Source organism: Saccoglossus kowalevskii, chromosome 8 (assembly GCF_978046115.1).
Source record: "Saccoglossus kowalevskii chromosome 8, keSacKowa6.1, whole genome shotgun sequence".
NCBI classification, from domain to species: Eukaryota; Metazoa; Hemichordata; class Enteropneusta; family Harrimaniidae; genus Saccoglossus; species Saccoglossus kowalevskii.
Genome location: NC_140648.1, coordinates 35,488,744 through 35,516,266, shown reverse-complemented (window position 1 = coordinate 35,516,266; position 27,523 = coordinate 35,488,744). Strand labels below are relative to the sequence as shown.

The following is a 27,523-nucleotide window of genomic DNA, read 5'->3' as shown; positions in this document are numbered from 1 at the left end:
TTGTGGAGATTGTTTAGTTCCTCCCTCCCTCCCTCCCTCACTGTTCAGTATAAAAGCAGCAAACGTATAAACCTTGACCTGAGCTTGAGCATTTCTGGAAGATATTGTACCGAGAAAGCCTAGCCTCCAACGGTATTTGTGACTTTTTTTGAATATCTCTTTTGCGAGTTTTCATATGTCTTGTAAAGTGAGTCTCCGAACTTCCTAAAACTTTAAAGCAACTTTTCCACCTTCATGGAGCATTGTGTTTGATATGTGCTGCAAATTGAGTGTCTTAATAATTATTATGTGCCGGTATTGAAAATATTGCTGGTATAATCAGAGACCATAAATCAAATACATGTACAAGTTTATTACAACTTTTTAAGTACATACCAAAAGTAGAGAAAATACAATCTAGTAAATCCATATTCAGTCACAAGATCACAGTATCTAAAGCCGAATACATGTAAACAACCCAATAAAGTCAGCTGAACACACCACTGCAACTTAGAGGGTGATCAAACATTGAGAAATCTAGCTACTTTGGAAGGGGGGGGGGGTAATAGGCCATTGGTGAGACTGAGCCCTCATATGGCAGTTACCGGTAACTGTTATCCTACAGAACTTGCATGATGTGGCGCCCTCATACATCAGTAATGTCCAATGACTAAAATGCTATTTACAGTTAGTGAGAGTTATTTCTATTTTAAACTACAAACAGTAGTAAACATGCCAATGTCAAAGTAAAATGCTAATCACAGAAATGTAAATAAAGGAACATGGAAGTGATGGTGTCCAGGTTTAAATGGCAGCTACAGCATAGACACATAACTGACTGCAGTAAATGTCACACATAGAAAGCAATAAATGAAGTGACCAATTACAGTTTTTTCAGTTTATAAAAAATGCATTGAATGTGACTATGTACTGTTTGAGTGTATACTTGGCAGTACTCATACACTATACACATCATAGGGGGCCAACATTCTGAGATTGTTAGATAAAATTATTTGACTTTAAACCTCAGCAAAAATTACCCAAGTGAATACAAGCAGAAGTGTGTAGCGTGATAACATATATTAGGCCAGACTTTTATTATCCCTTGTTTCGCGAACCCGCCGAATGAACAGGAGCCAAAAATGAAATAAAAATAAAATTTTATTTCAGCGTAATTTCTTGCGCCCACCGACTTGTAAGCGCAAAAAATTGCTAAAAAAAAATATTTTTATCTTCATTTTTTTACCGCCCGTCGCATAACAAATCCAAGTTGTATTTTCGTGGGAGTATCATGATCAAAGTACCGAAGTCTTGCACAGATGAGAAACAAGGTTATACATAGAATAACATTTTTTTTTCATTTCTTCTTTCCGATCAATGATCTCACTTAAAATTCTTTGAAAACCACACAAATCTAATGAAAAAAAAGAATTAATTTTTTTTTTTCCCTGCCCTCAAAAAAATTGCCTTATAAAAACTCGAGAAACAAAGAATAAAAAAAGTCTGGCCTTACAGGTATGAATTGATTGTTGTTCATGATTTTGGCTGGGGGGTAATAACAGGAAATTTGAATCTATATATTTTGCCTCCAGAACTGGCACACTGCAAGACTGTGAAAATTCATTTTGGTAGCTTCAAATCAATTGCAGTGGGCAGGAAAACTGTGATAAAACCATAGATTTGACAGGCAAGCTAGATGTAATTAATTTACTTCAATTCGTCTCTCTAAAAGTTAATAATGGATGGACGTCAAAAATCTCGTAATTAAATTCTAGAATATACATTCAATATAAATCTGTATATGCTGAAGCAACGTTTTAATTTTATGAATGACAAATTATAGCAAGTTGTTTGAAACTTTGTAGCGGTAAAATACTCACTGTGGTGCTCAAAGACACCAAGTCAAAGTGATTCACAAATTTTTATTTTCCAGAATTCTTTTCTGTGAAAATTAAATGGTGTGCAGTAATGTAATATAATGGTAAATAACAAACACAGGTTTTAATCAGTTGGGTTAATGATTACATAAGTGACACATGGGTGAGATAATATTACCACCACATGTACTTAATTCAACTCAAGGCTAACAATTGAGAAATCATTACATCTGTGTTACCCATGGTAAACACTCAAAACGACTTGAGACTTATTTTTATTATTCATTTGTTAAGAAATACAGTATTTTCGCATAACCCTGTGATACATTCTATGAGTACCGATTTGCATGGATTTTCAATTTTAATGATTATGAATTTTTGTACATGACTGAAATAATGTCATTGACAAAAAAACTATTGTATTAAACTGGTATTGTTTCCAGTATATTACAAATTTGTTCTTCAAAGCAATATCAAAATTGGGAATATTGTCAAAAGCATTTCAACGAAAATACATATGCAACTTACAAATTCTGAAAAACAAAATCAGCTGCATTGACTGAGAAAAAAAATATGAGGCAGGTTTTTTTTATTATTTTCTATAAAAAAAAATTAATATGGTAATAAATCAGAATATATGATGAATTGATAACATCATTTCTTCAATAAATGAAATAATAAACAAGCCGATGTACAGAAATGTAAGTTGTAAGCGCCAACACAGACCCATAGTGTCATTAATGTCACTGATTTATCACCAATCACTACCTAGTTTGGTAATATTCATCATGCCTCAGAAAATTGTTAGTTCTCAAATTGTGTAAACAATAATACACTATTGTGAACTCAATTATTATATCAACACCCCCATAAAGATTAATAAATTGCATTATAACAATACTGTATGCAATATTCAACAAATGTTTTATAAATTGCGCCCTCTATCACAATTTTCTTTATATACATATTTACATAGTTGCCATATTGAATACTGCATTCTGGGATAGATAGTCATTGATATCACCCTGCATGTACATTTCACTGGGCAGTGAAGTTCATCCCGACAAGCCTCATACCTATTTAGAATTGCATAGCTGATTTCTTGTACTCTATTGTAATGTTTCAAGTTAGTACCCAATTTTTTTGTAAAACAACAAATATGGCGTACAAGTGGAGGTGGTGGCCGGCGACATTTGTTGTTCAAATTCCTCATCGGACATTTCAATGACTTTCTCATCGTCAAACTGGTACCATATTTCCTGCACAGTCGCGCCATTCGTCATCACCTCTTTGAGATCTCCGTTAACACCATTTGACCTATGATCAGCTCTCGTTGACACATCCTTAGCAGAATGTTTGATATATGTTATGTAATGTCCGCTGGAACTAGATACCCCACTGTGCATGACGACTGCAAATAATTGATACTTGCATTGACTGTCCTCACAATTGACAGTACACCACTGTTCCAAGCTGAGTTCTGTCGGCGTTGCTATCGGGTTGTTTACCTTGGAGACTGTACCCGTTTGATAATATCTGCAAATAACATAATTATTGCAAACACATAATTATTGTTCAAATGTTACAAAACTGAAGGTAAACACTAAAATGTGTGTAAAATGAATATTCAGCCTGGGAGAATAGTAACCAATATTGCTTGAGAGATCAACATTGCCATGTGGTAGTTCATCAATTATAAAACCTTAAACTGCTACTGTATTTGCTCTATTAATAACGTATGCATTACATGTACGTAATAAATGACAGGGGAAAAACATTTAGGAACCTGTAATAGTTTGTTTATTATGAACCACAGTTGCATTTTGACAAGCATGGATTTCAAAATGGCCACCAGAGCAGAGTATGGGAGAAATCGGTCCTGGTTTCTATAGAAACAAGTTTTGGCAATCGCTCTTTTTTATTTGTAGTGATTTTAAATTTTATACTAGTTGGCAAGTTCATACCTTAAAACAGCACTGTCGTCAGAACTGTGCATATACAAAGCTCACACAATGAATGTTCACATATTGATAACAATCAGTTTTTTTACGAGAAATGCTCAAAAGCTAATTGCATATTACAGGCAAGCTGATAAATTCAAACAATTGTCAAAATTATGTGTTGAGCTTGGTCATAATAGCCCTGACCTTGAGTGACATAGATGGTGACCAATCAGAAGTTGTGTAACAGAATCATTGAAAATGACAGTTCTGCTTTAAGTGAAGAAAATAACACTTATCGAGTGTTATTGCAGCAGTATTAAAATATTATTTACCCATTTACTGTAGCAGTAAACCTCTTCAAATGAACAGTAAAGACCTGAGGTAGCTTTTCAAAATGTAGAGTTCTCTCTGCTTCGGTATGCCTGATACATGTTTCACAGTAATACTTGTTATTTCCAGTTAAGCGTTCTTTACATGCAAACTCAGATATGGCCCAACTGAGTGAAAGATTGGGTGGTCTTGGAGAACCTAAAAAAAAAAAAAAGGGTATCATAAAAACTATTTGCATGGTCATGGTTTGACTAGCTAAGCGGAAGAAATTTACGCAAGCTTAGTTCAGAGAATGTTATAAATGCTAATGTTTTTTCAGCAAATGAAAAGCAACCATGTTTGAACTAACATTGCCGCTCACCCATAAAGTCACAAATTTCCTGTTTTGACTACTTATTAGTTTACCACAAGTATTGATTTAGCAACATGCTAAGCGATAAATATTTCAATTATCAAATATAGATAACACAATCCTCGCTCAGCCCCAGTCGGCTGGATGATTAACCTTTTAACCACCAGTAGTAGTCTTGTTTAAATAGTCTACACTTTCCTTCAGAAGATTGGGACAAAAATAGACAAATGTTTGAGTAAAAACTTAAAATTTACTCAATTGCATGCTGGCTCCAAAATTAGAGTTTGTTTCCAGAAATAATGAAAAATAAAAAAAGTTGTATTAGCATTACTACTCCTTGTGAAGAACAGCACATGGGATCAACAGTTGTAACTCTACCTATCTGATAGGACATAGTCCCCCAAACATACATAAAGAATTAGTCTAGATGCCAGGTAACCGTTCCGCTAGTTACTTCCCTCCACACCTACAGTCTTTACCTTCTGATAAGATTTCGCTTCTACGGTGAGTGAGTGAGTGAGTGACCGTACGTGACATTCAACACTGCTAATTTTCCTTAACAATGGATACAGTTATAAGTTTTACCCACAAGATACATCAAAAGATAGTTGCCACTATGATAGTGTGCCTGCCCAATTCGTCATGACATTGTAATGAATTCACATGATTAATGAGTAAAATTTTAGGAGTATGTTCAAAGTATATCTAAGATATGAGCCAGGTATGCATTCCAAGATATGAGCCAGGTATGCATTCCAAGATATGAGCCAGGTATGCATTCCAAGATATGAGCCAGGTATGCATTCCAAGATATGAGCCAGGTATGCATTCCAAGATATGAGCCAGGTGTACATTCCAAGATATGAGCCAGGTATGCATTCCAAGATATGAGCCAGGTGTACATTCCAAGATATGAGCCAGGTATGCATTCCAAGATATGAGCCAGGTATGCATTCCAAGATATGAGCCAGGTATGCATTCCAAGATATGAGCCAGGTGTACATTTCAAGATATGAGCCAGGTATGCATTCCAAGATATGAGCCAGGTATGCATTCCAAGATATGAGCCAGGTATGCATTCCAAGATACGAGTAGAGATAATATGTATGAATAAACACTGACAAAAAAATTAATTGAATTTTTAAAATAATATCACTGGATTGAAATACAGTATATTGGAGATTTCAGCATACTTGTTGAGCTAGATAGACAAAATTTAGATTTCGTAACAGTGAATATTTCATTAGGGTTTCATCAAATATCCAACATGTAACACACATTACAATGAAGAACAAATAGCACAACCACTACAAGATGTCAACTACATAAACAGATCTAACAAATTCTCCACATAAAATAGTTTTTATTTTTATTCTCACCTCCATCATCATCTTCATCATTATTGCCGTTGTCACTCTGGACTGGTACGCTGACATCTTGGAACACTTCTCGTCTTTCAGTGGAACATTCACATTCCAAGCAACGTGTGCGCATCACAAGGGAACCTTGAAACAGTTTATCTACTATGTCCACAACTTGTACCTTGTAATCAATTTCTGTTTCAGAACCCCCAAGTTCCATACAGTCAGATTCAATTGTTCTAACAGTGTCCATGGAGACCACAGAATCGATCTCTGATAAAGACGTACTACTGCTACGAGATCTCAGTTTATTGGAGTAAATTTTACCAACATCATTAATGGAGACATCTTCCATTTTATCAGCAGGGACATCATCGTCGTCGTCATCATCATCATCTGCCGTCTGGCACTCAGCTTCCCTGACTAGTCTTCCATTTGGTGAAAGGCTTCCCTCACCATTAGCAATGTCTCCATTCTGCAGACCGTCCTTATTTTTACTCTTAGACTTCCCAAAGAAAGCCTGTCTAATTCTCCCAAGGCCAAGACGTTTCTTTTTCTTTGTTGATTTCATAGTATTTGTCGGCGACTCTAAACTACTACTATAGGATATAGAGTCCATGTTGACAGAATTATCCTTTTCTTTTTTCGGTGACTTAGATTTATTCCGCTTCTTCTTGCTTTTTTTGTGTGTTTTCACTTCCCCATTGACAGAGGTACTGCACGAAGATGCTGACCCATTTCCGTTTGTATATCCGTTCTGTTCTATTTTAAGTTTTTCACACAGACTACCGTCTTCATTGACAGTTTCCAGCCTATTGCCGTTATGACCATTTGCCTGCTGCTGCAGTTTAGCCTTCCTTGATTCTTTCTCTATTTTCCGCAATTCTTGACTAGCATCTTGTACATGACTCAGAAGACACCTTAGTAACTCTTGCGCATCATGTTGCATGTACCCTTGAAACATTGGATTCAAATCCCTGCAAGAACATAAAGTTATTAGAGGGTGGAGTGACAGCGCCCTCTATCAATCATACATGAATGAAACCTGCTGCATAAAATTATGTTAAAGTGCTATCCTGACGCCAGCCAGGCTTTATCGAACAAAAGCACCTGTGTATCAACCATAACCAATGTTCCCCAAAAGTCATATCTGTTAATGGATGAATGTAGGCCAGTAGATTTAGCCTTTTTAATGTTCAACCCATAGCAATAGGTTTGGGTATCCTCTTGTTTACTTGACTCAACACTTCATTCAGCAAATGAGTTGTAAAAAACCTTAAAATATTCTTCATTTTTACTAGTAATGATATAAAAAAAAATATCACAGTATCGGTAAGATAAAGACAAGCAGCCTATCGGCTGAGATAGCTCCGCTGTTAGCAATGCACATTTCAATTAAAGAACTGAAGACATCATTAGAAAATGAACAATATGAATAGTATCAAAGCAATCAGACTTACAGTTTTTAACAAGAAGTCGAAAATATCACTTTTTACCAAAAATTACAAAAATATTCACCAAAATAAATTAATTAAGAGAATTGAAGATATCATCACAAAATGAACAAATCTGAGAGAGGTCCACATGTAGTACCTATATATGTAATATCAAAGCAATCGGACTTACAGTTTTCAACAAGAAGTCCAAAATATCACTTTTTACCAAAAATTACAAAAATATTCACCAAAATTAGAGAATTGAAGATATCATCACAAAATGAACAAATCTGAGAAAGGTAGTACCTATATTCAGTGTAGTACCTATATATGTAATATCAAAGCAATCGGACTTGCGGTTTTTAACAGAAGTCAAAAATATCACTTTTTACCAAAAATGACAAAAATATTCACCAAAATTAGAGAATTAAAGATATCATTACAAAATGAACAAATCTGAGAGAGGTCCACATGTAGTACCTATATATGTAGTATCAAAGCAATTGGACTTGCGGTTTTTAACAAGAAGTCGAAAATATCACTTTTTACCAAAAATGACAAAAATATTCACCAAAATTAGAGAATTGAAGATATCAACATGAAATGAACAAACCTAAGAGAGGTCTACCCAAGGTACATATACACCAAGTATCAAAGCATTCAGGCTTGTAGTTTTCAAGAAGAAGTCGAAAAAGTAAAACATTGACACGGACGACAACGACGGACAATCACTCATATGATAAGCTCCGCTCGACAAAGTCGACAGCGGAGCTAAAAAAGGACATAACTGGATATGATTACGAACAAACTGATGCCAGATAAAATGAGCTGCAAATATCATGCATGATTTCATAACTGATAGAGTTCAGTAGAAACAAGATAACGAAAACAAACATTGACATACAGGGCATTACTGATATTTACAATAAAATCCAAGATTAGTCACATATTTAGTACCATATGACAGATTGCTAGAGTTAAGAACACTTCACATTGTACAATGGTGTGGACTGACCTTTATACAGACTCAATGATATAACCATTAGGTGCTATGGTACATACAGTGACAAGGTAACTAAGGTATAGGTACTACCATGCAGGTCTATCTTGGTAAAGGTCATCATGAACTGCAATGTCAAACTAACTTTTTCGGGAAAAAGTGAACTTCTGTATATTTGGAAATGCTTAAAATTTGTCACACTAAAATATAGCTTGGTGGATTTCAAGTAACCACTCGCGTTGATTAGCAATTACATATGGATAAGTGAGGGGGTACTTGTCATGGGAAAAACAAAAAGGAACTCAGTGATCTTTGACTCGCACACAAACACATTATCTAGATAAGACTCACCTTAATGTTTCCAACAGTTGCTGAGGTTTGACCGCTAAATCAGTGTCAACTGTCGGTTTTGCGACGTAACCTTTCTCACTCTTCAGCATATGCTCCAGTAACTGTGTGGTAACAAAACATAATCATAGACAATTACGTTTACACTCATTATTCATTCAAGCTAAATATACATTTGTAAAGCTGGTACACTGTACTTGAATAATTGAAAACAATTTAATTAAAATTGAGTGTGCATCTTTTAAAATATAAAAAAACATGTGTACTTAAGCTGTATTAAAGAAAATCCTAGAACCTCAAAAATCACAACTTTTTTATCGTTTAAAATACAACCCATGTGTACTCAAGCTTAATCCTGAACCTCCCAAATGTGCTTCAATTGTCATGTCAGAAAAAAAAATATGTGTTACCCTTTTTTAGCCAACTGTGTTTCAGTGCTCTTTTCTATGCTAGGGTATAAGCCCCAGATGTTTTTCACTGTGTCTGAAAAATGTGAAACTTGATCTGGCCTGGTATCACATATCAGGTCGGCCTTGAGTACTACTGCTAGTGCGTGTGAAGAGCTATAAATAGGCAGTTAAATCTACAGTGGCATACTTCACATCGTCTTCAAAAAGTGGGAAAATCGGCAGAATTTTTGCAGTCCTTTACATGGTTTTCAGTAATTTTGCAGGCACAATAGGACTCAATTGCACTATGGATAAGAACAGTAAGTAACAGTTGGCTATATCAGTGGAAATACTAGGAAATAATTGGCCAGTGTTTTGAACACATTAGAACACAATTGGCCTGCCTTGCATGCACATTGAGAAACAACTGCACTATGGATACGGATGGAAGGCAACACATTAGAACACAATTGGCAGTATATGTATACACACAAGTATACAACTGGCCTGATTTGAAGGTACATTGAAACACACTTGGCACTATGGATAAAAACAGTGAGTAGCAACTAGACATTGTACTGGGCCCACTGAGGTACAATTGGGTAGTGTTTTAAACAAATGTAGATGTAACTGGCAATGCTTCTAACTATTCATGACATAGTTAGCCTGGGCTAATAGGAACATTTAGTCACAATTGGCTGTGTTTCTGATGCATGGGGAAATAACTGGCATGTAGTTAAAGTATATTGAATCCCATATGGTTGATGTATTTTTGATACACAAAATTGACCTTGGGCTAAATACTTTATACTTACAAGTTTTTCTCTTTTTTTGCATAAGTGTGTGAGGAGCTGGAAATGTCACTTAGAGAGGTGGCTGCCTTGCAACTCAGCAATGAGGAGTCACGTATAATGAATTCTGGTGGCAGGACAAGGAGAGGCAGCAGGTTACAATTTACAGATAGAACCACCCCTTCTAGTGGTGAATCTACACCTAGTGAACCACCAGAAGAAATGCCAGTGGTTCGCAATCCTGAACATGCCAGTGAACCCCCGCAGGACATGGCAATGGATGTCAGTGACAGTGACCCACTGCAAGACAGGGTACATTTAAGATATACAGATAGTGGTAGAGCCACTCCTTTTAGTGGTACATCTACACCACAGGAAATTGAACCATTGCAGGACATGGCAGTAGTTGGCAGTGAACCACCACAGGACATGGCAGTAGTTGGCAATGAACCACTACAGGACATGGCAGTAGTTGGCACTAGTGAAGGTGGCAGTGAACCACCCCAGGACATGGCAGTAGTTGACACGAGTGAAGGTGGCAGTGAACCACCTCAGGACATGGCAGTAATTGGCATTAGTGAAGGTGGCACTGGCAGTGAACCACCCCAGGACATGGCAGTAGTTGGCAATGAACCACCGCAAGACATGGCAGTAGTTGACACGAGTGAAGGTAACAGTGAACCACCCCAGTACGTGGCAGTAGTTGGCACTAGTGAAGGTGGCAATGAACCACCACAGGACATGGCAGTAATTGGCAATGAACCACCACAGGACATGGCAGTAGTTAGCAATGAACCACCACAGGACATGGCAGTAGTTGGCAATGAACCACTACAGGACATGGCAGTAGTTGGCAATGAACCACCACAGGACATGGCCAGTATTGGGGGAGATGAGAGAAGCAATGAACAGACCAATGATGAGAGACATGATAGGGTGATTGCCGTCAGTGAAGAAAATGACCTGTCAGATGATTGCCTGGAGTCAGGGGAAGATATGGAAGTCAGTAGTGACCATTGTTTCCCCTCATCTTCTGGGGAAGATGTAGTGTCAGATGAAGACCCGCATGAAGGGCTTACCTTGAGATCACGTAGGAGAATAAGACAAAATGTAAATGTCAGAAGAATTGAAGACACATGGAAAAGAGGCCACAGGTATGAGGAGCCAACTGAATACATGCACCTTGGTTCTGATGACAGTTCTGAAAGTGAGGATGATGAAGGGTGGTCATCACACCTGAAACGTCACACTGGTTCAATGGAATTTACAGGTGACCCACCTGGCCCCAATGTTCCTTTGGATGAGAATGCAAGTGTCCTGGAAGCATTTCATACCATTTTTCCTACATATCTGATTAAAAAACTGCGCCGTGAGACAAACAAATATGCTCAATGGAGCCAGCTCAGAAAACGCAAGAGAGATAAATTTTGGCATGAAGTCAAAGATGATGAAATTAGAGCATTTCTTGGAATCCTTATCTTGATGGGTGTTGATCCAAAGATGGAAATTGGGGACTACTGGTCTAACCAGACTGCTCTTAGGAATGAATTTATAGCAGGAACAATGAGTAGAAATCGATTTCAAAAAATACTTCAGTATTTTCACTGCAATGATGCTGACAAAGATCCAGCAAATATTAGTGATCCTGAGAGACGTAGAATTGAGAAAAGTCGGGAACCAATGTATAAAGTACTTCCAGTCCTAAACAAAATTATGGAGTCTTCCCAAAATTCTTATAATCTCCACCAAGAGATAGTAATAGATGAAGCTATCATAGGTTATAAGGGGAGTAAAGCAGGTATCCCAACCGTATTTATTCATAGCAAACCAAGATCCAAGGGATTTAAAGTTTATGTACTTGCAGATGCAGTCTCTAATTACATAAGCTGTATCAGATTCATGACAGTATCTGCCATTACTGATAGAAAAGGGGATAGAAAAACCCATGATCTGTGTGTTGATATGATCAGCCATGTACAAGGGTTCAATCATATTTTATATACAGACAGTTTTTACACTAGTCCTGACTTGGCAATGACTCTGCTAAACAATCATCACACATTCCTTATTGGCAGTACTCGGCCAACCAGGAAGGGAATGCCAACTTGTCTAAAGGCAAGTGATAAGAATCCTGACAGTAAAAGGATAAAACGGCTTGAGAGGGGTCAATTTGTCTCAAGACAGAAAGGAGACTTGGTTGTAGTCGTATGGAAAGACTCAAAATTATTCACTGCTCTGACAACATGCAAGGAAGGTTTCAGGACCAGGGGAGAGAGACTTGTAAGATATGTAAAAAACAAAGAATCGCATAAAAGAGTGACCTACACAGTGCCAGCACCTGAGGTTATAGAAAATTATAACCAGTTTATGGGTGGTGTAGACAGAGCAAACCAGTTGAGGGCATATTACACCTCACAACGCCAAACCCACAAGTGGTGGAAATATGTATTTTTCTATTTGTTGGACACTGCCTTGACCAACAGTTGGATAATTTATCAAACCATAACCAATGCCAATCTGACACACAAATCTTATCAATTAAAGATTGGTATAGCTCTGGTTGGTGGTTTCTCTTCACGTAAGAAAGAGCTTGTCACTGCACAGCCATCAATTGACAGCTACAAGGGGCACACACTGGTGCGTGAGGCAGGACGTGGACATTGTTGTAGGCTGTGTATCAAACTAAATAGAAAGACAAGGAGTGGAGGCTACCACCTGAGCAGCTACAAGTGCAACCGATGCAGTATTCACCTTTGCAGGGACTGCTTCCTGCCCTATCACCATATTTCTACAGGGAAGTCAACTGTGTACAAAGAGACCCAGTATAATGAAGAGGATCAGGCAGAAGCCAGACTAAGGTGGGATGGCAGAGATCCTAGAAATCAAGAAAGACCAAGAGTGGGAAGACCAAGAAGAAGACAGCTTAGAAATTAGTGCTGGAACTTTTTGTTAGGATGGGCCCAAGGGTGGTGGGTGGTGTTGGGTAGGGTGATATTTATGCAATTGTAAACTGACCATGTATGCTTTATTTTGCAGGCCTAATGAATCAGTGCAGTGTGAATATTATATATATATACCTACTAATCAGTGTATTTTTAGGTAATTAGATATTTCTGAAAACCAGACCAAATAGGACTCAATAAATAATACTCCATGCCAGTTTTTTTAAATGCACAGAACAACGCCTCAGTTGTCAATAACTGTGTGTGTGTGCTGTCCAATTGTTCATGAATGTGCTCAGCAAGACACACCATAGATTACTATGTGTGCCTACAAGCCTATCCAATTGTTCATGACTGTGCCTCTGTACTATGTAATTGTACTTAGGTTGTCAGCAAGCCACTCCATATCAGTTGTTATCTGTTGTGTACTTGGCCCAGTTATATTTGAGTAGGCAAGTGTAACCTGATCCAGTTGTGTATGAGTTTGTCAGTTAAAGTGGAAGTTAACGCAAAGTATCAGGGCTCTACCAAAACTATACACAATTGGCCAGAAAGGTCATACTCCCTTTGGGAGATAGAGAATTAAAACAAATGAGACAATTTTTCAAAAATCATGAAATTTTGTGGCAGTCAACTTGAGTCAATAGTAAGCTTTAGGAAGATTCGTTTCTCACATACGCCCATAAATCATTAAAACATGACAATTCCGAGTGTTTGAAATTTACAGTTGTCATTTTTATCAAAGAAGGACAGGGGTAAATTAATCCGGTTTCACTGGTTTCAAATATCTAAATGATGCTAGTTCATTCTGGACATTCTTTTGTCATGACTTCAAAATTGGTTTCCTGCAGAGTCTCAGTTTACACTGATCACAGTTCAAACGGCATGAATGTATTTGGTATGACCCCCTAACTCTCTCTGAATCAACCAACCATCTCACATTGCTGTTTAGTTTTACTGATTGCCATCCTTGTGGTGTAACGTAACAAATGACAGTGTTTAGTGTACTAAAAGCACGCACACATGTACATTCGATGAAGTGCTTCTAAAGACGCATTCACATAAATCAAGATGTTTCTATTTCGACGTGAAATATACATAGGGATCAGTAGCTGGGCATCTGCTAACAGTAAAATTTTCACAGCCACTTTGGCAATTTGGCAAATAAAAGTACTAGTAGTATCACCAAAGATTACAATATTCTTTAAATTTGTGTAGAAAATTAAAGCGAGGAGAGTCGGCACCTGCGGCAGACAGTCATAGTGTTTCACTGTTTACAAACTAATGTCTACTTATGAGCTTTTGCATGTTTAGCATAAATGTGCTTAGCAAATTCAGACAACAGAATCTTTGTGATGTTACGAGTATAATGATTGACAATTTTCTCAGAATAATTTGTAAATAACAAATTTTCAGAAAATTATACACACCTCTTTAGTTTTCTTGACCAAATGAAAATGAGCTGGGAGTTGAGAATCTTTGCCGTTTGTCTCCGATTTATCATTTTCATCTTGTTTGGAGTAGTACTTGTCAATATCTCCACCCATCTCCAGTATTCCTTCATTGAATTCTGGGCAGTAGCGAAGTGCCTGTATAACACTATTGAGATAACATGTATTACCAAGGTTATACAGACCAGTATATGGTGGCACATATTCCTTGCTCTCTTCTTTATTTTCATCAGTGTTTAGAATTTTACTTTCATCATCAGACCTAGAACTGGATACAAAAGTGAATATAATTAATTGAAAATATACTTTAACATTCACTGACCCCCCCCCCCCGCCAAATACATTATATCCCCAATATTCATTGATCTAAATACACTATGTCAGTAACATTCATTGATATAAATATACATTGTATCAGTAATATTCATTGATATAAATACATTGTCTCATTGACCCATCAAAATACATTGTTATATTCATTGACCAACCTAAATTAAGTTCATGTAACATTCATTGGCCCATATAAACACATTCATTGATCAATTCTCGCACAAATGTTGATAACATTCACTGATCTACATGAATACAGTATGGCAGTAACATTCATTAACCTACCTACACTGTATGTCAATGACATTCATTGATTTACCTAAATACAATAACCCACCTACATGTACACAACACATGTTGACAACATTCATTGATTTACCTAAATACACCAATATATAATATGGCTGTGATGTTCACAATTCCATACAATATGGCAGTACGGTAATATTAATTGACCTACTTCCATAACAACATTCATCTACCCAGCTAAATACATTAATGTCAGTAACATTAATTGACTGACTGACCCACTTACATACATGATGGAGTTAACATTTATTGACCCACTTACATACAATTTTAACAATGGTAACGATTTTAGGTCGATGGCACATGCTCCATACAGGTGTAATGCAAGTACATGTACTTTCTATTCACCTATACCAATGTTAGTTACCGGTACATATGGCAGTTTTAGGTGATTTAGCACACTATAACTAAGTATAGAGGTAAGCATTGCACTTGATAGCCGCGTGTCAAGCTATGTATTACGGCAAAACTATGTATAACTTGTTCCACAACAAAAGTTTCCAGTTAATTCTTCTCACCAGGCATTATCCATGGCAGAGGAATGCCAGTACATATTGTTCAACAGACAAAGACAAACTACTTAAAAGGCAGCTAATAAAATGTGATCTTCTGTACAAAAGGTCAGAGTACAAGCCTTAAGGGCAGCTATTATGGTTATAAATAGTATGCATCAGTGAATGCATGTGTGGGAAAATAATCCTGTAAACAACAGGTACATAACTTAATATATGGCTGGTAGCGAGGAAGACAAGAAGTGTCCGGCAATACTATGAAGGTGACATTTAAATAAACAACTCAAATGAACCGGTTAGGTTTGAACAATTCAAAGTCAAATAATTGTATTACATCAGGGAAATCTTTGGGTTTCACCAGGTTACCATGACAATCAGTGTTGTCCAGAAAGGAAATAGATAATCTAGTCATGAATCAATCATCCAAGTACATAGTTATTATAGTCTTGTAAATGGAGCTGGTGACATGCCTTCCAGCTATATTTATTTGCCAATAGGATAGGAACCAGGAAGCTAAGTCATAGTTGCCATCAATAATTTAATAAGTGTGTTTTAAATCTTAATCTATTGAAATACTATATAACAATTTACAAAACAAAGATTGCATGAAAATAATAACTAATCATTATCATATTTGCTGTATTAGTAACATATACACTTATGTAAATGACAGCAGTGTATCTCATAGATGATAAACAAAGTAAGACACTTTTCAATGATATAGCAAATAATGAACTTTGGTTTACGTGCCTATTCAAGACGTACAAATAGCAAACACAGTAATTTCTGGTAACCATGGCAACCATGAGGTATGAGACGATGTAAAGTAAATAAACAAATAAGGTGGATCAGAAGAGCCTCCTACATATTGAACTGGATTTAGGGTTGGCCATTTAAGAAAAGGAATCACTACACTTGTGAAACCAACATCCAGGAGACCCAGGCTATTAGCAAGGAATTTGCAACTGGCAGTCCAAAACAATTCAACTTCATGAAAATGTAGATGGTTTTGGATATATTTTTGTAAAATTATCAAAGAACAATAGGAAAAAACAGAAAAATGGGAAAAAGTTGCAAGTCCAAAATCAAAGTTGCCAGACCATTTGGTAGGTGGACTGGTGGCTCGCTAAAACCCTGAGGAGACCTACATGTCATTATCACTTTCAATTATCAGACATATTTGAATATATTTTAATAGCATACGCCCTAAGCCCCCCCCCCCCCCCCAAATGATGAATGTGTTCCGGATAGCCATTTATTTCAAAAGACAAGGCATGTGCATAGTTGTCAGGATTGAATACAGTTCTATTTATCGCAGAGACCACTAGTTAGTATACATTTTGTAAATCCAGTAAACTGAACAAGTTATCTATTTTCCTTGGGGTGAACAGAATCCAAGTAAGATTGAATTAGATTGTTTAGAGATGTGTTTAGCAATTGAAATGTCAAATGATTTAAACATCAGTGAATATGGCGGTGGACATTATTTTCTATGCGTCATACATTACATGAAGTTCACCCCTTATCCTACCAGCCACATGTCCTTTACCTTGACATGATAAGGTTAAAGTTTAGATGAAATTGACCTAGTCATCTTCAAGAAATGAGTAGGGATATATCCAAATATCAAGATTTAGACTAATAAAAATGGCCACCAGTCAGCCATAATTAATCACAAATCAAAACGTAAAGAATTGCATACGTACGACATTATGTATTGTATTTTAGCATGTTTTACTTGGTTGATAACATGTGTGAAAATTGTCATTGAACACAGAGATAGAGCCTAAGTAAATATATGCAGTGCAAACTAACAGACCATGGGTATATATCATATACAGTAGGTCAAAAAGTTCCAACAGCATTATTTATAACTTTAATAACAATGCAAATACTAACACAGGCATACACAAGTCCTATGAAATGTTTAATAATTAATTTGTTATTAAGGCTTGATCTTGACAAGCAAGCTAAGCTTCCTTGGTGGCTTTCAAAAAATGCAGATATATGTATTTTCTTTACTAGTTTTAAAGCTAAGAAAATTTGGCCTTGAGAGAATGTTCCTACTAAAAGAATTTCAACCCAACTTATAAAGATACTTAGTGTGAGGCAAGGTAGTAGAAATGAAAGTGATAAAGGTTAGACTGGGTGTTTAAGTAGCCACTAGACAAACCCTATAAGATGTATTCAGAATTCTTGAGTCAAATCCCCCACAATGGTACTCCTTTCAGTTGAATGCCCCAATCAATAGGAATTTTGCATATATGGGGTTAACAAACTTTTGTTCAACTTTAAAGGGGCAACTCAGTTTGTATGCACACACACATGGACATGATTCATGTGAAATACAAATATAGGAAATTGAAACTGGACACATATACCGTATTTCTCTATTAGTAGCACATGTACTTTATGTAAATAAGATGTGTACCTGTAAGTCAAATTTTAATGATTTATGATACAATAAATCTAATGGTTGAAAAATAAATATGTTGTACATGCTTCAATGAAGAAGATACTCACTCAATATTTTCCTTAGAAATAGCCCCATTTGGCTGTTGTTTGTTGAATAATGGGGTTAATTTCTGTTGTGCAGGCATAGTGGAATTTTTACGCTTCGATTTCAAAGATAGTTTGGGTCTCTTTTTAGGAGGGCTTGATGTCTTTGACAAACCAGAATAAGCTGCTGACATTTTCTGAAAATATAAAAAAAAAAGTTGATTCTAACATATCCTATGACATACATGTACTGTACGTAATTCAGGCAAGAAGTTTGATTACACCAACAATTAGGCCTGAGTAACACAACCACTGTAGTTACGTCAGTGTTCAAAGATATACCAACAAGATACATGGTGTATCAAAACATGGAAATACTTCATGGTAATCTCAAGTGTTTGCAGCAGTGGACATTGAAGAATATTTATACCCAAAAACAAGGCTTGACTTGAGAGTTGAGACAGCACCTACATGTATTTTCAAAGCAAAATTTAATAAAATTGCTTTTAGTAACAACTTGTATGCGGTAACTTTAACAACTAATATATTTCTGCAATTAAATATTCCTATTGTGCAATATATTAGTATATAATTAAGAGACAACTGAAGAACACCAAAGCATACTCATTGAGCAATAAAGTTTTGACTCCCTTGCTAAGTGTAAGCTTTGCAATGAATGCAATTTTGTAATAACCATTGCTGTAGTTCATAACTATAGCATTCGTAATACTAATTGCAATTGTATTGCAGTCACAAGAATTAATTTCAGTTATTACCAAAAAATTCATAAATTAGGTACGAGTGAGGCACTTTTTAATGTGAATCAAAAATTTTCATGGTGAAGTGAAAAATTGACATAGTAAAATTAAATTTAGAGTGGGGCAATTGCTAATTTTTCTCGGAGTGCTGGCAGAACAGACGGTTGGGAGTCTTCAATATGACACATTGCTTGATGACACAGCAGGTGTTGTATATAGGTACTCAATGATCCCTCATAACAGGACTGATTTTGCAGAAATCCTGAGTCAAAATGGAATCCCAAAAACTCAAAGTAAGTCAGCTTTTTGATGCCCTTACAGTTGTTTTTTTAAGAAAAAGTTAAAAATGTAAAGTTGACGATAACAGTTGATGACAGACAATCAGTAATATGAACAGCCCCCCTCTGTTGACTTTATGAAAAACATGGACATCAAAAACACCCACATCATAATAAGATTAACCACCTCTAAGAAACAGTTAACGATACATTCAAGTATCAGAATTTAGACTAATTTTAGGTGAAATATGGCCACCAGTCAGCCATAATTGATCAAATAAAAAAATAAATGACATGTACGACATTATGTATTGTATTTTAGCAAGTTTTACTTGGTTGATAACATGTGTGTGAATACGATGTTTTTCAAGATCTCTAGATATCAATGTATGATTTTCCATTGCGTCAATTATGCATCAGGTATTTAGGGGTGATCTCATATTCAAACACCTGGGTCAAACCTGGGTTAACCTGGGTAAACCCAGCCTGCCCTATTCAGACCTACTAGACCTACAATATGCAAATTAGTAGTAGATTTGAACCTAACCTCTGGATTAACTGCCCATTAACGCCCCCACTGAAAACAAACAACAGAGAACAAAGAAGACAGACCTAGGGAAACCTAGGTTTTTCTTACAATACTGTTTCAGCCTAGTTTCAGTAGGAAAAAAAATAAGATGTATACTATGGAGCTCCATGTTCATACTGAGTGTTATATTTTGAAGTTTTAAGAATTACAGCAGCGATTTTTTTTCTTTGCAAGTCTTGTACATGTAAATGCTAATAAAAACAAACTTGCATTTGTTTCACAAATCTATTTACATCATGTCATTTATAAGTGTGATGAAAATTATATTCATTTATTTCTGTGATTGGTAATAATAATCAGTTTCCTACAACTTACATTTTGATACAAGTCAATATAATTTTTGTTGTTATTCAATTTATCTGTAATTAATTACAGACGTGATGGTTTGTTATATTTTGTCATTAAATGTGAATCAAGTGATACCATAAACCCTCTCTATTGTGATATATATGGTAAATTAATGTTTGAAACAGAAAAGGGAAAAAATGCACTAGAATTTTAATGAGCAGCTTCTTAGGATAAATTACTTACGTTATATATATATTTGGCATAGTCAGTAAAATATGTTTATCCACGGAGCGAACTGGTACATTTTGTCCGCAACAAGTACGGTCAGTTTTGTGTCCATGTCAGTTCATAAATTCATAGAGCACATTTTTTGGTTAAGTTTGTAAAGTCTGTGAGACTGCGAGTTATCAAAATATGATGAAAGTATTAAATCGGTAATGGCAACATTGTTTTCTACGAAGGCATCTGAAAACCACAGTCCCTCTATCACTGTGTCAAAACTAAAGTAGGGGCTAATGCTACGACTCCGGCGCTACGACCACCGTAACATTGTCAGCTGACGGCATTGCGGGGAAATTACAGGTATTTACCGCTGCCGATATCTTACTTTTCTGTGACAAAATGCACACATTTCGAACCCCCGGTTAATTAAAAATAAACGATTATTTTAGAAAATACATCAAAGCACAGTGCCTTGAGGGACTGTGGGCGAAGTAGGCAGCGAGGTGTTGTTTTAAACACCGCAGAAAATCATGCACTCAACGCAGCCATCTTGGTTACCTCAATCGGAATTTCCCCTTGTCACCCAGCATGCATCGATTGCTATATCGCAACGTGCACTGTGTCGCCTTGGGCGACGGTCTTTTGGTACAAGGCACTCTATGCATAAGGTATTTTCAGAGGTCAGGGTTCGTTTTTTATAAGCAGTCTCGTCTGCAGATGAATAGCCGTAAATAATCAGCGCGAGTCCATTTAATTTAATTTTCTGTTTTGATACTTCGTGTCACTGGAAATTGAATAAGAAAAACTGCAAATAACCGATGTGCAGCAAATCGAAATAAATTTTCATGGCGTACGCTGCATTTGTTTTTCTGGATTTTGCGATGCCGCACTCCTGAAAGAACTGTTAGAAAATTGAACGCGCAACAGTAGTAAAGGCTTGAACACAGTAGCGTAAGTCTCAAGTGCAACTTTGTATCAACAAATGTTCGTCTTTTGATACTTATTAGCTGTCAGAGACACATATCAATTGTCCAGCCCAATGAAAAGTCTGATTCACGTCCTCTGCTCAATTTGCGACTCGAGCATAACAGTTTATCAAAACAAAACAATTTATTCAGCACGCTGTTCACCGATATATAAAAGAGTGTTTTTTTTAGGCAAGGCACACGGTAAAATTACTACTGTACACCAATAAATCGACACATTTTAGAGACAACTATCTAGTCTTCAAAAAGCAATGTAAACTCTGTCAATCCTAAAAATAAACAACAGCTTGAATGAGGTGCAAATGAGATCGGTTCGAACCGCAGTTTTTATGCAAATTCGTGCGGTCGTCCTGAACCGCACTGTCTATTGTTTAAACTTACAAACCGCAAAACTGGGTTTTGTTCGGGCGGTTTAGGGCGGTTAGGGTTTTCGTAGGTTTGACCCGCATGTTTGAATATGAGATCACCCCTTAGAATGACTAGTTGCATCACATCAAATCTGGCGAGGTGTATCAGATTATAGGGCACACTGTATGTACAAGTGAAAGGCATATGTTATGTAATCCAAACATTTGAAGGCTTGAGTGACGTGACAAGGCTGAGAGTTGAAGATGGCTTTACATGTAGCTTGAGGTCAAAAGTAAGACAACAAAATTGAGACAGCAGGCCATCAAAATATTGGGAGTTAGTAAGCTCCTTCCAATGAGTAAAAACCACTTAAGTTAATGGCATGGCGTGACATGTTTAAAACACTTCATCATCCTAGGAAATACCAGCAATGACACTGTGTTGACCACTTGAATAATAATAAGGCGTTGGTAACTAAAGCGGACAGATGTGTGTCATGATTAACACAATGAAAACGAATAATATAAATTTGCTTGTTTTAGTTTCTTGTGGCACGTCACTGTGATACCTTGTCATATGTCACACTGTTATCAAATGGAACATAAATTCTACCTTCTGTGTCCAATGAGAACCATGTACAATTGAATTGGGTTGTAATTATCTAATGGCAATACCTAAGCACAGTCCCTTTATCGTGATAGAGGTCATGTGACCTGAACAATATCTTTTAGCATATCCGGTACAAACAAAAGAAAACCTGTCAACAGGAACAGTCTTTGATTTTAATTTTATATTACTTGTGTATTATATTTTTTAATATTTCAAAATTAAATAACACAAATTACATCAATACATGTCAGATTTGTCATTTTCTTTTCGTCTTTCTCAATTATTGATTAAGGTTATATAGTACGGGGTACCATTACAAATCTAGACTGGTAGATCTAGCACAAGATTGCTATAAAATCAACATATGACCACCGGCACAACCAATTAAGTGTACCTACTAGAATGAATCAAAGACAGTTTTTAATAGAACTCACTGCTACAAGTGAGACACCAATGTAATAGTCTTGTATTTTAAATTGATTTACTACAAGTAACTATATTTTCTAGTTAATGGTCTTGCACTGATTTACATAAACCGAACCATTGTGACATGAATTATGCATCATTTCAGTAATCACACTCAAAGCATTCCACATTAGTGCCAAAATGATGTGAATATGAGCACCAAATATGGTGGACCTCACAGGTCAAATAAACAAAATTTTCTTGGAAACCTGGTGAGATGCCAATTTAAAAAAGTTGGTAGTCCTACAGTAATATCGGGTAGTCCAACAGGTTTCTATGGACTGTAGTAGGAACATAAAGCCATGCAAAGAAGTGATAACACAAATATATAAATATCACATTGCTAAAATACATGTGTACATGTACATGTAGGACAACCACAACATACTGGTTAATGTAAAAAACAACTTATTTTTTTTAAAGTTTCTAGTAGTCCATTTGGGCTACCTTTGTACATTTGAAAAATGGTAACCAAAGGACAAGTATTTGTAGTCTATGTGCTTAGGGCTACTGCTAATTTCCTGCATTGGTAAGTAGAAGAGACTCCACATCTAGCTACTTGGCAGCTACATCAACCATCGCTAAGTTACTTGTATGCACCGTGTCTGAACAGTTACATTACTCCCAGAACACGAACAATTCAACCATACAGAAAAGAAAGTAGTGATCATGTCACTACCTCATAAGGAATTGTTTTGATTTTTATGACATAACATTGCATATAACAAGAGGTGGGAACATTCCACTCCCTGACCTACCAGTAGATCAGGGCAAAAGTCACATATAGCAATCCACTGTCATAGATGTGTCTCAAACAAAACAATACAATACAGATAAAATCAAATGTTTCAACAGTTGAGCGTAATCAACCACATCTCACAAGACCTGATTTATGATGAGACTTCATGCACATATGTATTTAAATAAAGTGTTTGATGACAGAAAATATAAATTGAACTATCCCGGTAGATTAAAAGATGTATAGGCTCTGATGTAAGTCAGTCAATGGAAGTGATTGACTGAAAATCTTTTTTATAGACTTCTGAGGTCAATCCATGCAATCCATGGGAGTTACCAGAGACTGTTCTAGAGACTCAGAAAAAAAATCACAGTGTCACAGTAACTAGTAGTGATTCTGAACACAGCAGCCTTGTACATTTCATCGCTACAAAGCCTTTATGACAGGAGGATGCCTACAAAACACTGTCATGTACTCCCAAATAAGAATTATGTTGTCTTGAAAGCTAACTAGAAAGTCTTTTGATACATAGTATTAGTTGATATGTTATGCGGTTATAATCTCCAGTGAAAAAAAACACAAACCATGTCGTGTAAAGGTAAAACACAGAATTCAAAGCAGCATTGTTATAATCACCCATTGTAAAAACCATCTATCATTTGCTACCTAAGATTTCACAATAGTAGTGACCCCTAGTCTATCATTAGTTCATGGTCAAATCCAAAATTAGCTCAACCATATGTGTATTGGAGGTGAAGTATGTGCTTTGTAATTCATTGAGTCCACATTCCAACTGGTTCTACAAACTTGTATTTTCACTTCACTTCAAGTGGAAGTATTGAGTACAGCAATATTTGAGATGTATATATTTGCCTCATACCACAATTGAATTATTCGTAAAAAAAAAATAGATAGGATAGATTTTTGATAATATGAACACAATTTAAATTAAATTATACATGTAACATTCATTGTATTGAATTTACTAAAATTCTTTTTCTTTCCAATTTGTACTACACTGACAATCCTGAAAACTAGTAGATAGATCATAGCAACAGTTGCTAAGGTAGTTAAGTTTATACATTTCAGCTAATCAGTTCCATTGATTTGAGAATATGTCATTGATTGAATTAATTAATCAAGCCCTCTGTGCACTAGGTCCCCATTTTGATGACCGCATTACTGTACATGGTGCAAATTGTTGGTCTTAAATAAAATAAAATAATAAAAAAAGGTCTCCTCTGGCACTGCAAAATGAATGTTGTATGCTGCTGTGTTTTCTACTATTTTAGTCTGAACCTCAGTTACCTACAGTGGCAGTGCTCTTCCCAGAAATTTAAAACACTATAGCAGTAAAAATTTACATAATATAATTTTCATATGATTTGCATATACTTATTTCAAGCAGTCTAATTGTATGAAAAATAGTTTTAAGTTTACAGAAACTTATAATTTGAATTGAATAGTTGGCAATGGCACAGTGGAAATAAATCTGTTTGACAGTCAAGATAATGACTGTGGCAGTGTCAGACTACATGTAGTGTTGTGGTAAAACAAAGGACTATCTCATTTCCTAACAGTTAAATTCAATTCACACTAATTTTACGGAAGTATTACTTTCCCAAAATTGAATTATAGAAGAATTTAGATAAATTGAAAACAGTAAAATTGTCAGATCACATTAAATGAAATATAAATTCAAATCAATATAAAATATAGGTTCTCAAAAATGCCTTACTTTTGGCTCTAATTGTTTTTTTGTTTGTTTTTTGGACTTTGATCCAAAGTTTGTAAATACACTTTTCTAGTATGGTAGGAACGATACCGGTACTTGCAAACATATGTTGTGTGTTGTCCAGTCAACTCACAATAATCCTGATAAATTGTTAATAAACATATCTGGTTAGTTTACTATAATGTATACTTAACTGCATTATAGATATTATTAAATTACCACCATACCAGCATATATGAACAATATTTACTGAGTAAAAGAGTTTATTCAGAGATCATACACACAGGATGAAATAATATATTAATTAACAGATCTTTTGAATTAGACCAAAATATAAAAAAAACCATACTGGTATGGGAAAAATGAAAAAAGGCATTAATGTAGGATATATTCTCCATTAAAACTAATTTAATAGAGTTTACACGAGGTTAATCTGGAAATTTAGACTTGTATAGAATTTATTGTATGTTCAAAAATACCAAAATAAATAAGGTTATTAACCCTACATACCTAAACTAGGATTAGGGATTAAGGATTTTGGCATTTGTTCAGGCTATTTTTCTTGAGTGCAGACTTTGTTTTTTGCTACATGTACATTTATTTTTATTGGATTCATGCCCAGTCACTGTGACCCCTAGAAAGTATAATAGTGGAACCAGATAAATGAATTCCATGTGGGTAGAAGACAGTAGAATTCATTGTTATTAGTAAAATCCATGCATGTAAGACATTGTTAAAACACCTGTAATATAACAAAATTGAATACCAGCAATGATGACAAAGACTTTAACAGTAAATTTACCCAAGAGCTACACAATAATAGACCTCATGGCAGTGGTACAGCAATGCGCAATATTAAATGGAAAAACAAGTCACTTCACTGGAACATGCACGACTAAGCTGTACTTGATTGATATAGAAAACGGCAAAAACACCATTTCCCTCGATTTTGATTCTCGGATTTTGTATTACACCCCTGGATTGGTAATAAAGCGCACTGAACATAGGTCAATATGATTACAGTAGTTAATAGACAATCTTATTTGTGTGATTTGGTTAAAAATACATGCTATAATCATTCACTGATTATATGATCATCTTAAGGGACAGGAATTTTGATAGCAGAATAGGGCCATAGGGCGTACATGTATTTACTCTGACTAGTTAAATATTAATTAAAACAAGCAAAAATTCTCAACTGAAATGCATATTGCAGTAACATAAAAACTACAAAATGTTGATGTGATTTAAATCATTAGTTTAGATTTGAAATATAATAATATTAATAATGAAATTCACTTCCGCAATATTCTGAATATGCCAAGAACTGTTGGTTGGGTCAAAAGACACAACTGCAACTGAATGAGCATTACTATACATTCACGAAAAAACTAATTTAAATTTGACAAATATTTCAGAGCAAACCAAAAAAATTTAATAATTATGACTAATTAATAAGCAATATGCTGGCTGAGCATCGAACAGTAAGACATTTCTTTAACACGTTCCCCAATGTGATTTGTTCTCATTAAAACCCAAATTTAGTGTTGAACCATTGGTTCAAAGAGAAAAATCTAAGAATGACGAAATTCTGGAGAACGAAAAAACAAAACAATTCTATGAATGGTCAAAATTTAGAAGTCAATAAATAAATTACAAAAAAACGCCAAATAATTTACGTGGTCATAGCGTGATATATATTTTTTAATTATAATTATTCTATAAAACCACTGCTGAGTAATTTATAATGACATAACAACAACAAAATTTGATTTGTTGACAGCTTTGACTGCTGTAATGCTGAATCAGCACATACATCTACAAACTTTGACAGGGTTGGAATCTCATTGAAAACTCATCATTGTCATTGTTATATGCGGCACAATTACAGGAGCTTCTGCTACTGTGTAACGTGATTACATAAACTTGTGACCAATGTCATGAGCTTCTAACCACCTTGGATTTGTTTGACAACGGGACGTCTGTTTCGTGTTTATGATACAAACTAGTGTATTTAAAAAACTTACAATACGCTCAACGGCCTAGTCTTCAAACAACTATCCGATGATAGCGTAGATCGAACTGTCGATATGTTGTCAAAAAAACACGGTGAGTCAAGTAAGGGTGGGGACATTGTTTCCCCTTCTCGTTAGGTGCATCAGATTTGGGCGTGTCCTACACGCCAAGGTTTTCACTGCTAATAAAACGCGATGTGGTTGCGGGAAAACACAACAAACCGGGCGTAGCACGTATCACTTTAGTGCAGCATAGCATTAGTTATACCAGCCAAAGATGCCAGTGATATGTGCCGCACTCAGTGAGATAGATAAAGCCACACTTTGATAAGAAAATCTCATCGAAATGGACATAGGCTCGCACCTTGCACTCTATAATAGTATACATTCCTAAAGTGAAGAAACGAAAAGAGTGACCTTGCCAAATATATCGTAAAACTTGTGAATATCTTGAACAATGGATGGATATACATACCCGAAGACACACCAGATATGCTTCTTTTTTCACACACGCCAGCGCTGTTCTTGACAATAACGTGTCACTCTTGTTTCATCCCGAAATTGTGTACCACCAGTTTTACGCATAAGATTGCCGCCATTTTGGTTTCTGTTTGTGCACATGCGCACACCATAGATCTGACA

The 27,523-nt window shown here is 35.8% G+C and overlaps 1 protein-coding gene across 1 annotated transcript; it reads right to left on the bottom strand.

Annotated features, from left to right (window-relative positions):
- Positions 1-332: 332 nt before the first annotated feature.
- LOC100366443 (ubiquitin carboxyl-terminal hydrolase 1-like) lies at positions 333-27,523 on the bottom strand. The gene is made up of 7 exons (XM_002732214.4): positions 27,357-27,523; positions 17,874-18,046; positions 14,179-14,467; positions 8,630-8,730; positions 5,861-6,819; positions 4,132-4,327; positions 333-3,392 (listed from the first exon to the last, which is right to left on the bottom strand). The coding sequence occupies exons 2-7, from the start codon at positions 18,041-18,043 to the stop codon at positions 2,984-2,986; spliced, it is 2,124 nt and encodes a 707-aa protein (XP_002732260.1). The 5' UTR covers positions 18,044-18,046; positions 27,357-27,523; the 3' UTR covers positions 333-2,983.

Bases quoted from the DNA above. Each gene is read 5' to 3' on its own strand.
- LOC100366443 (XM_002732214.4), bottom strand. From the start codon at position 18,043: ATGTCAGCAGCTTATTCTGGTTTGTCAAAGACATCAAGCCCTCCTAAA. The intron at 6,820-8,629 runs GTGAGTCTTATC...ATGTTCTTGCAG, and splicing joins CAACTGTTGGAAACATTAAG to GGATTTGAATCCAATGTTTC. The intron at 3,393-4,131 runs GTAAATAATATT...TGTTATTTGCAG, and splicing joins TTTACTGCTACAGTAAATGG to ATATTATCAAACGGGTACAG.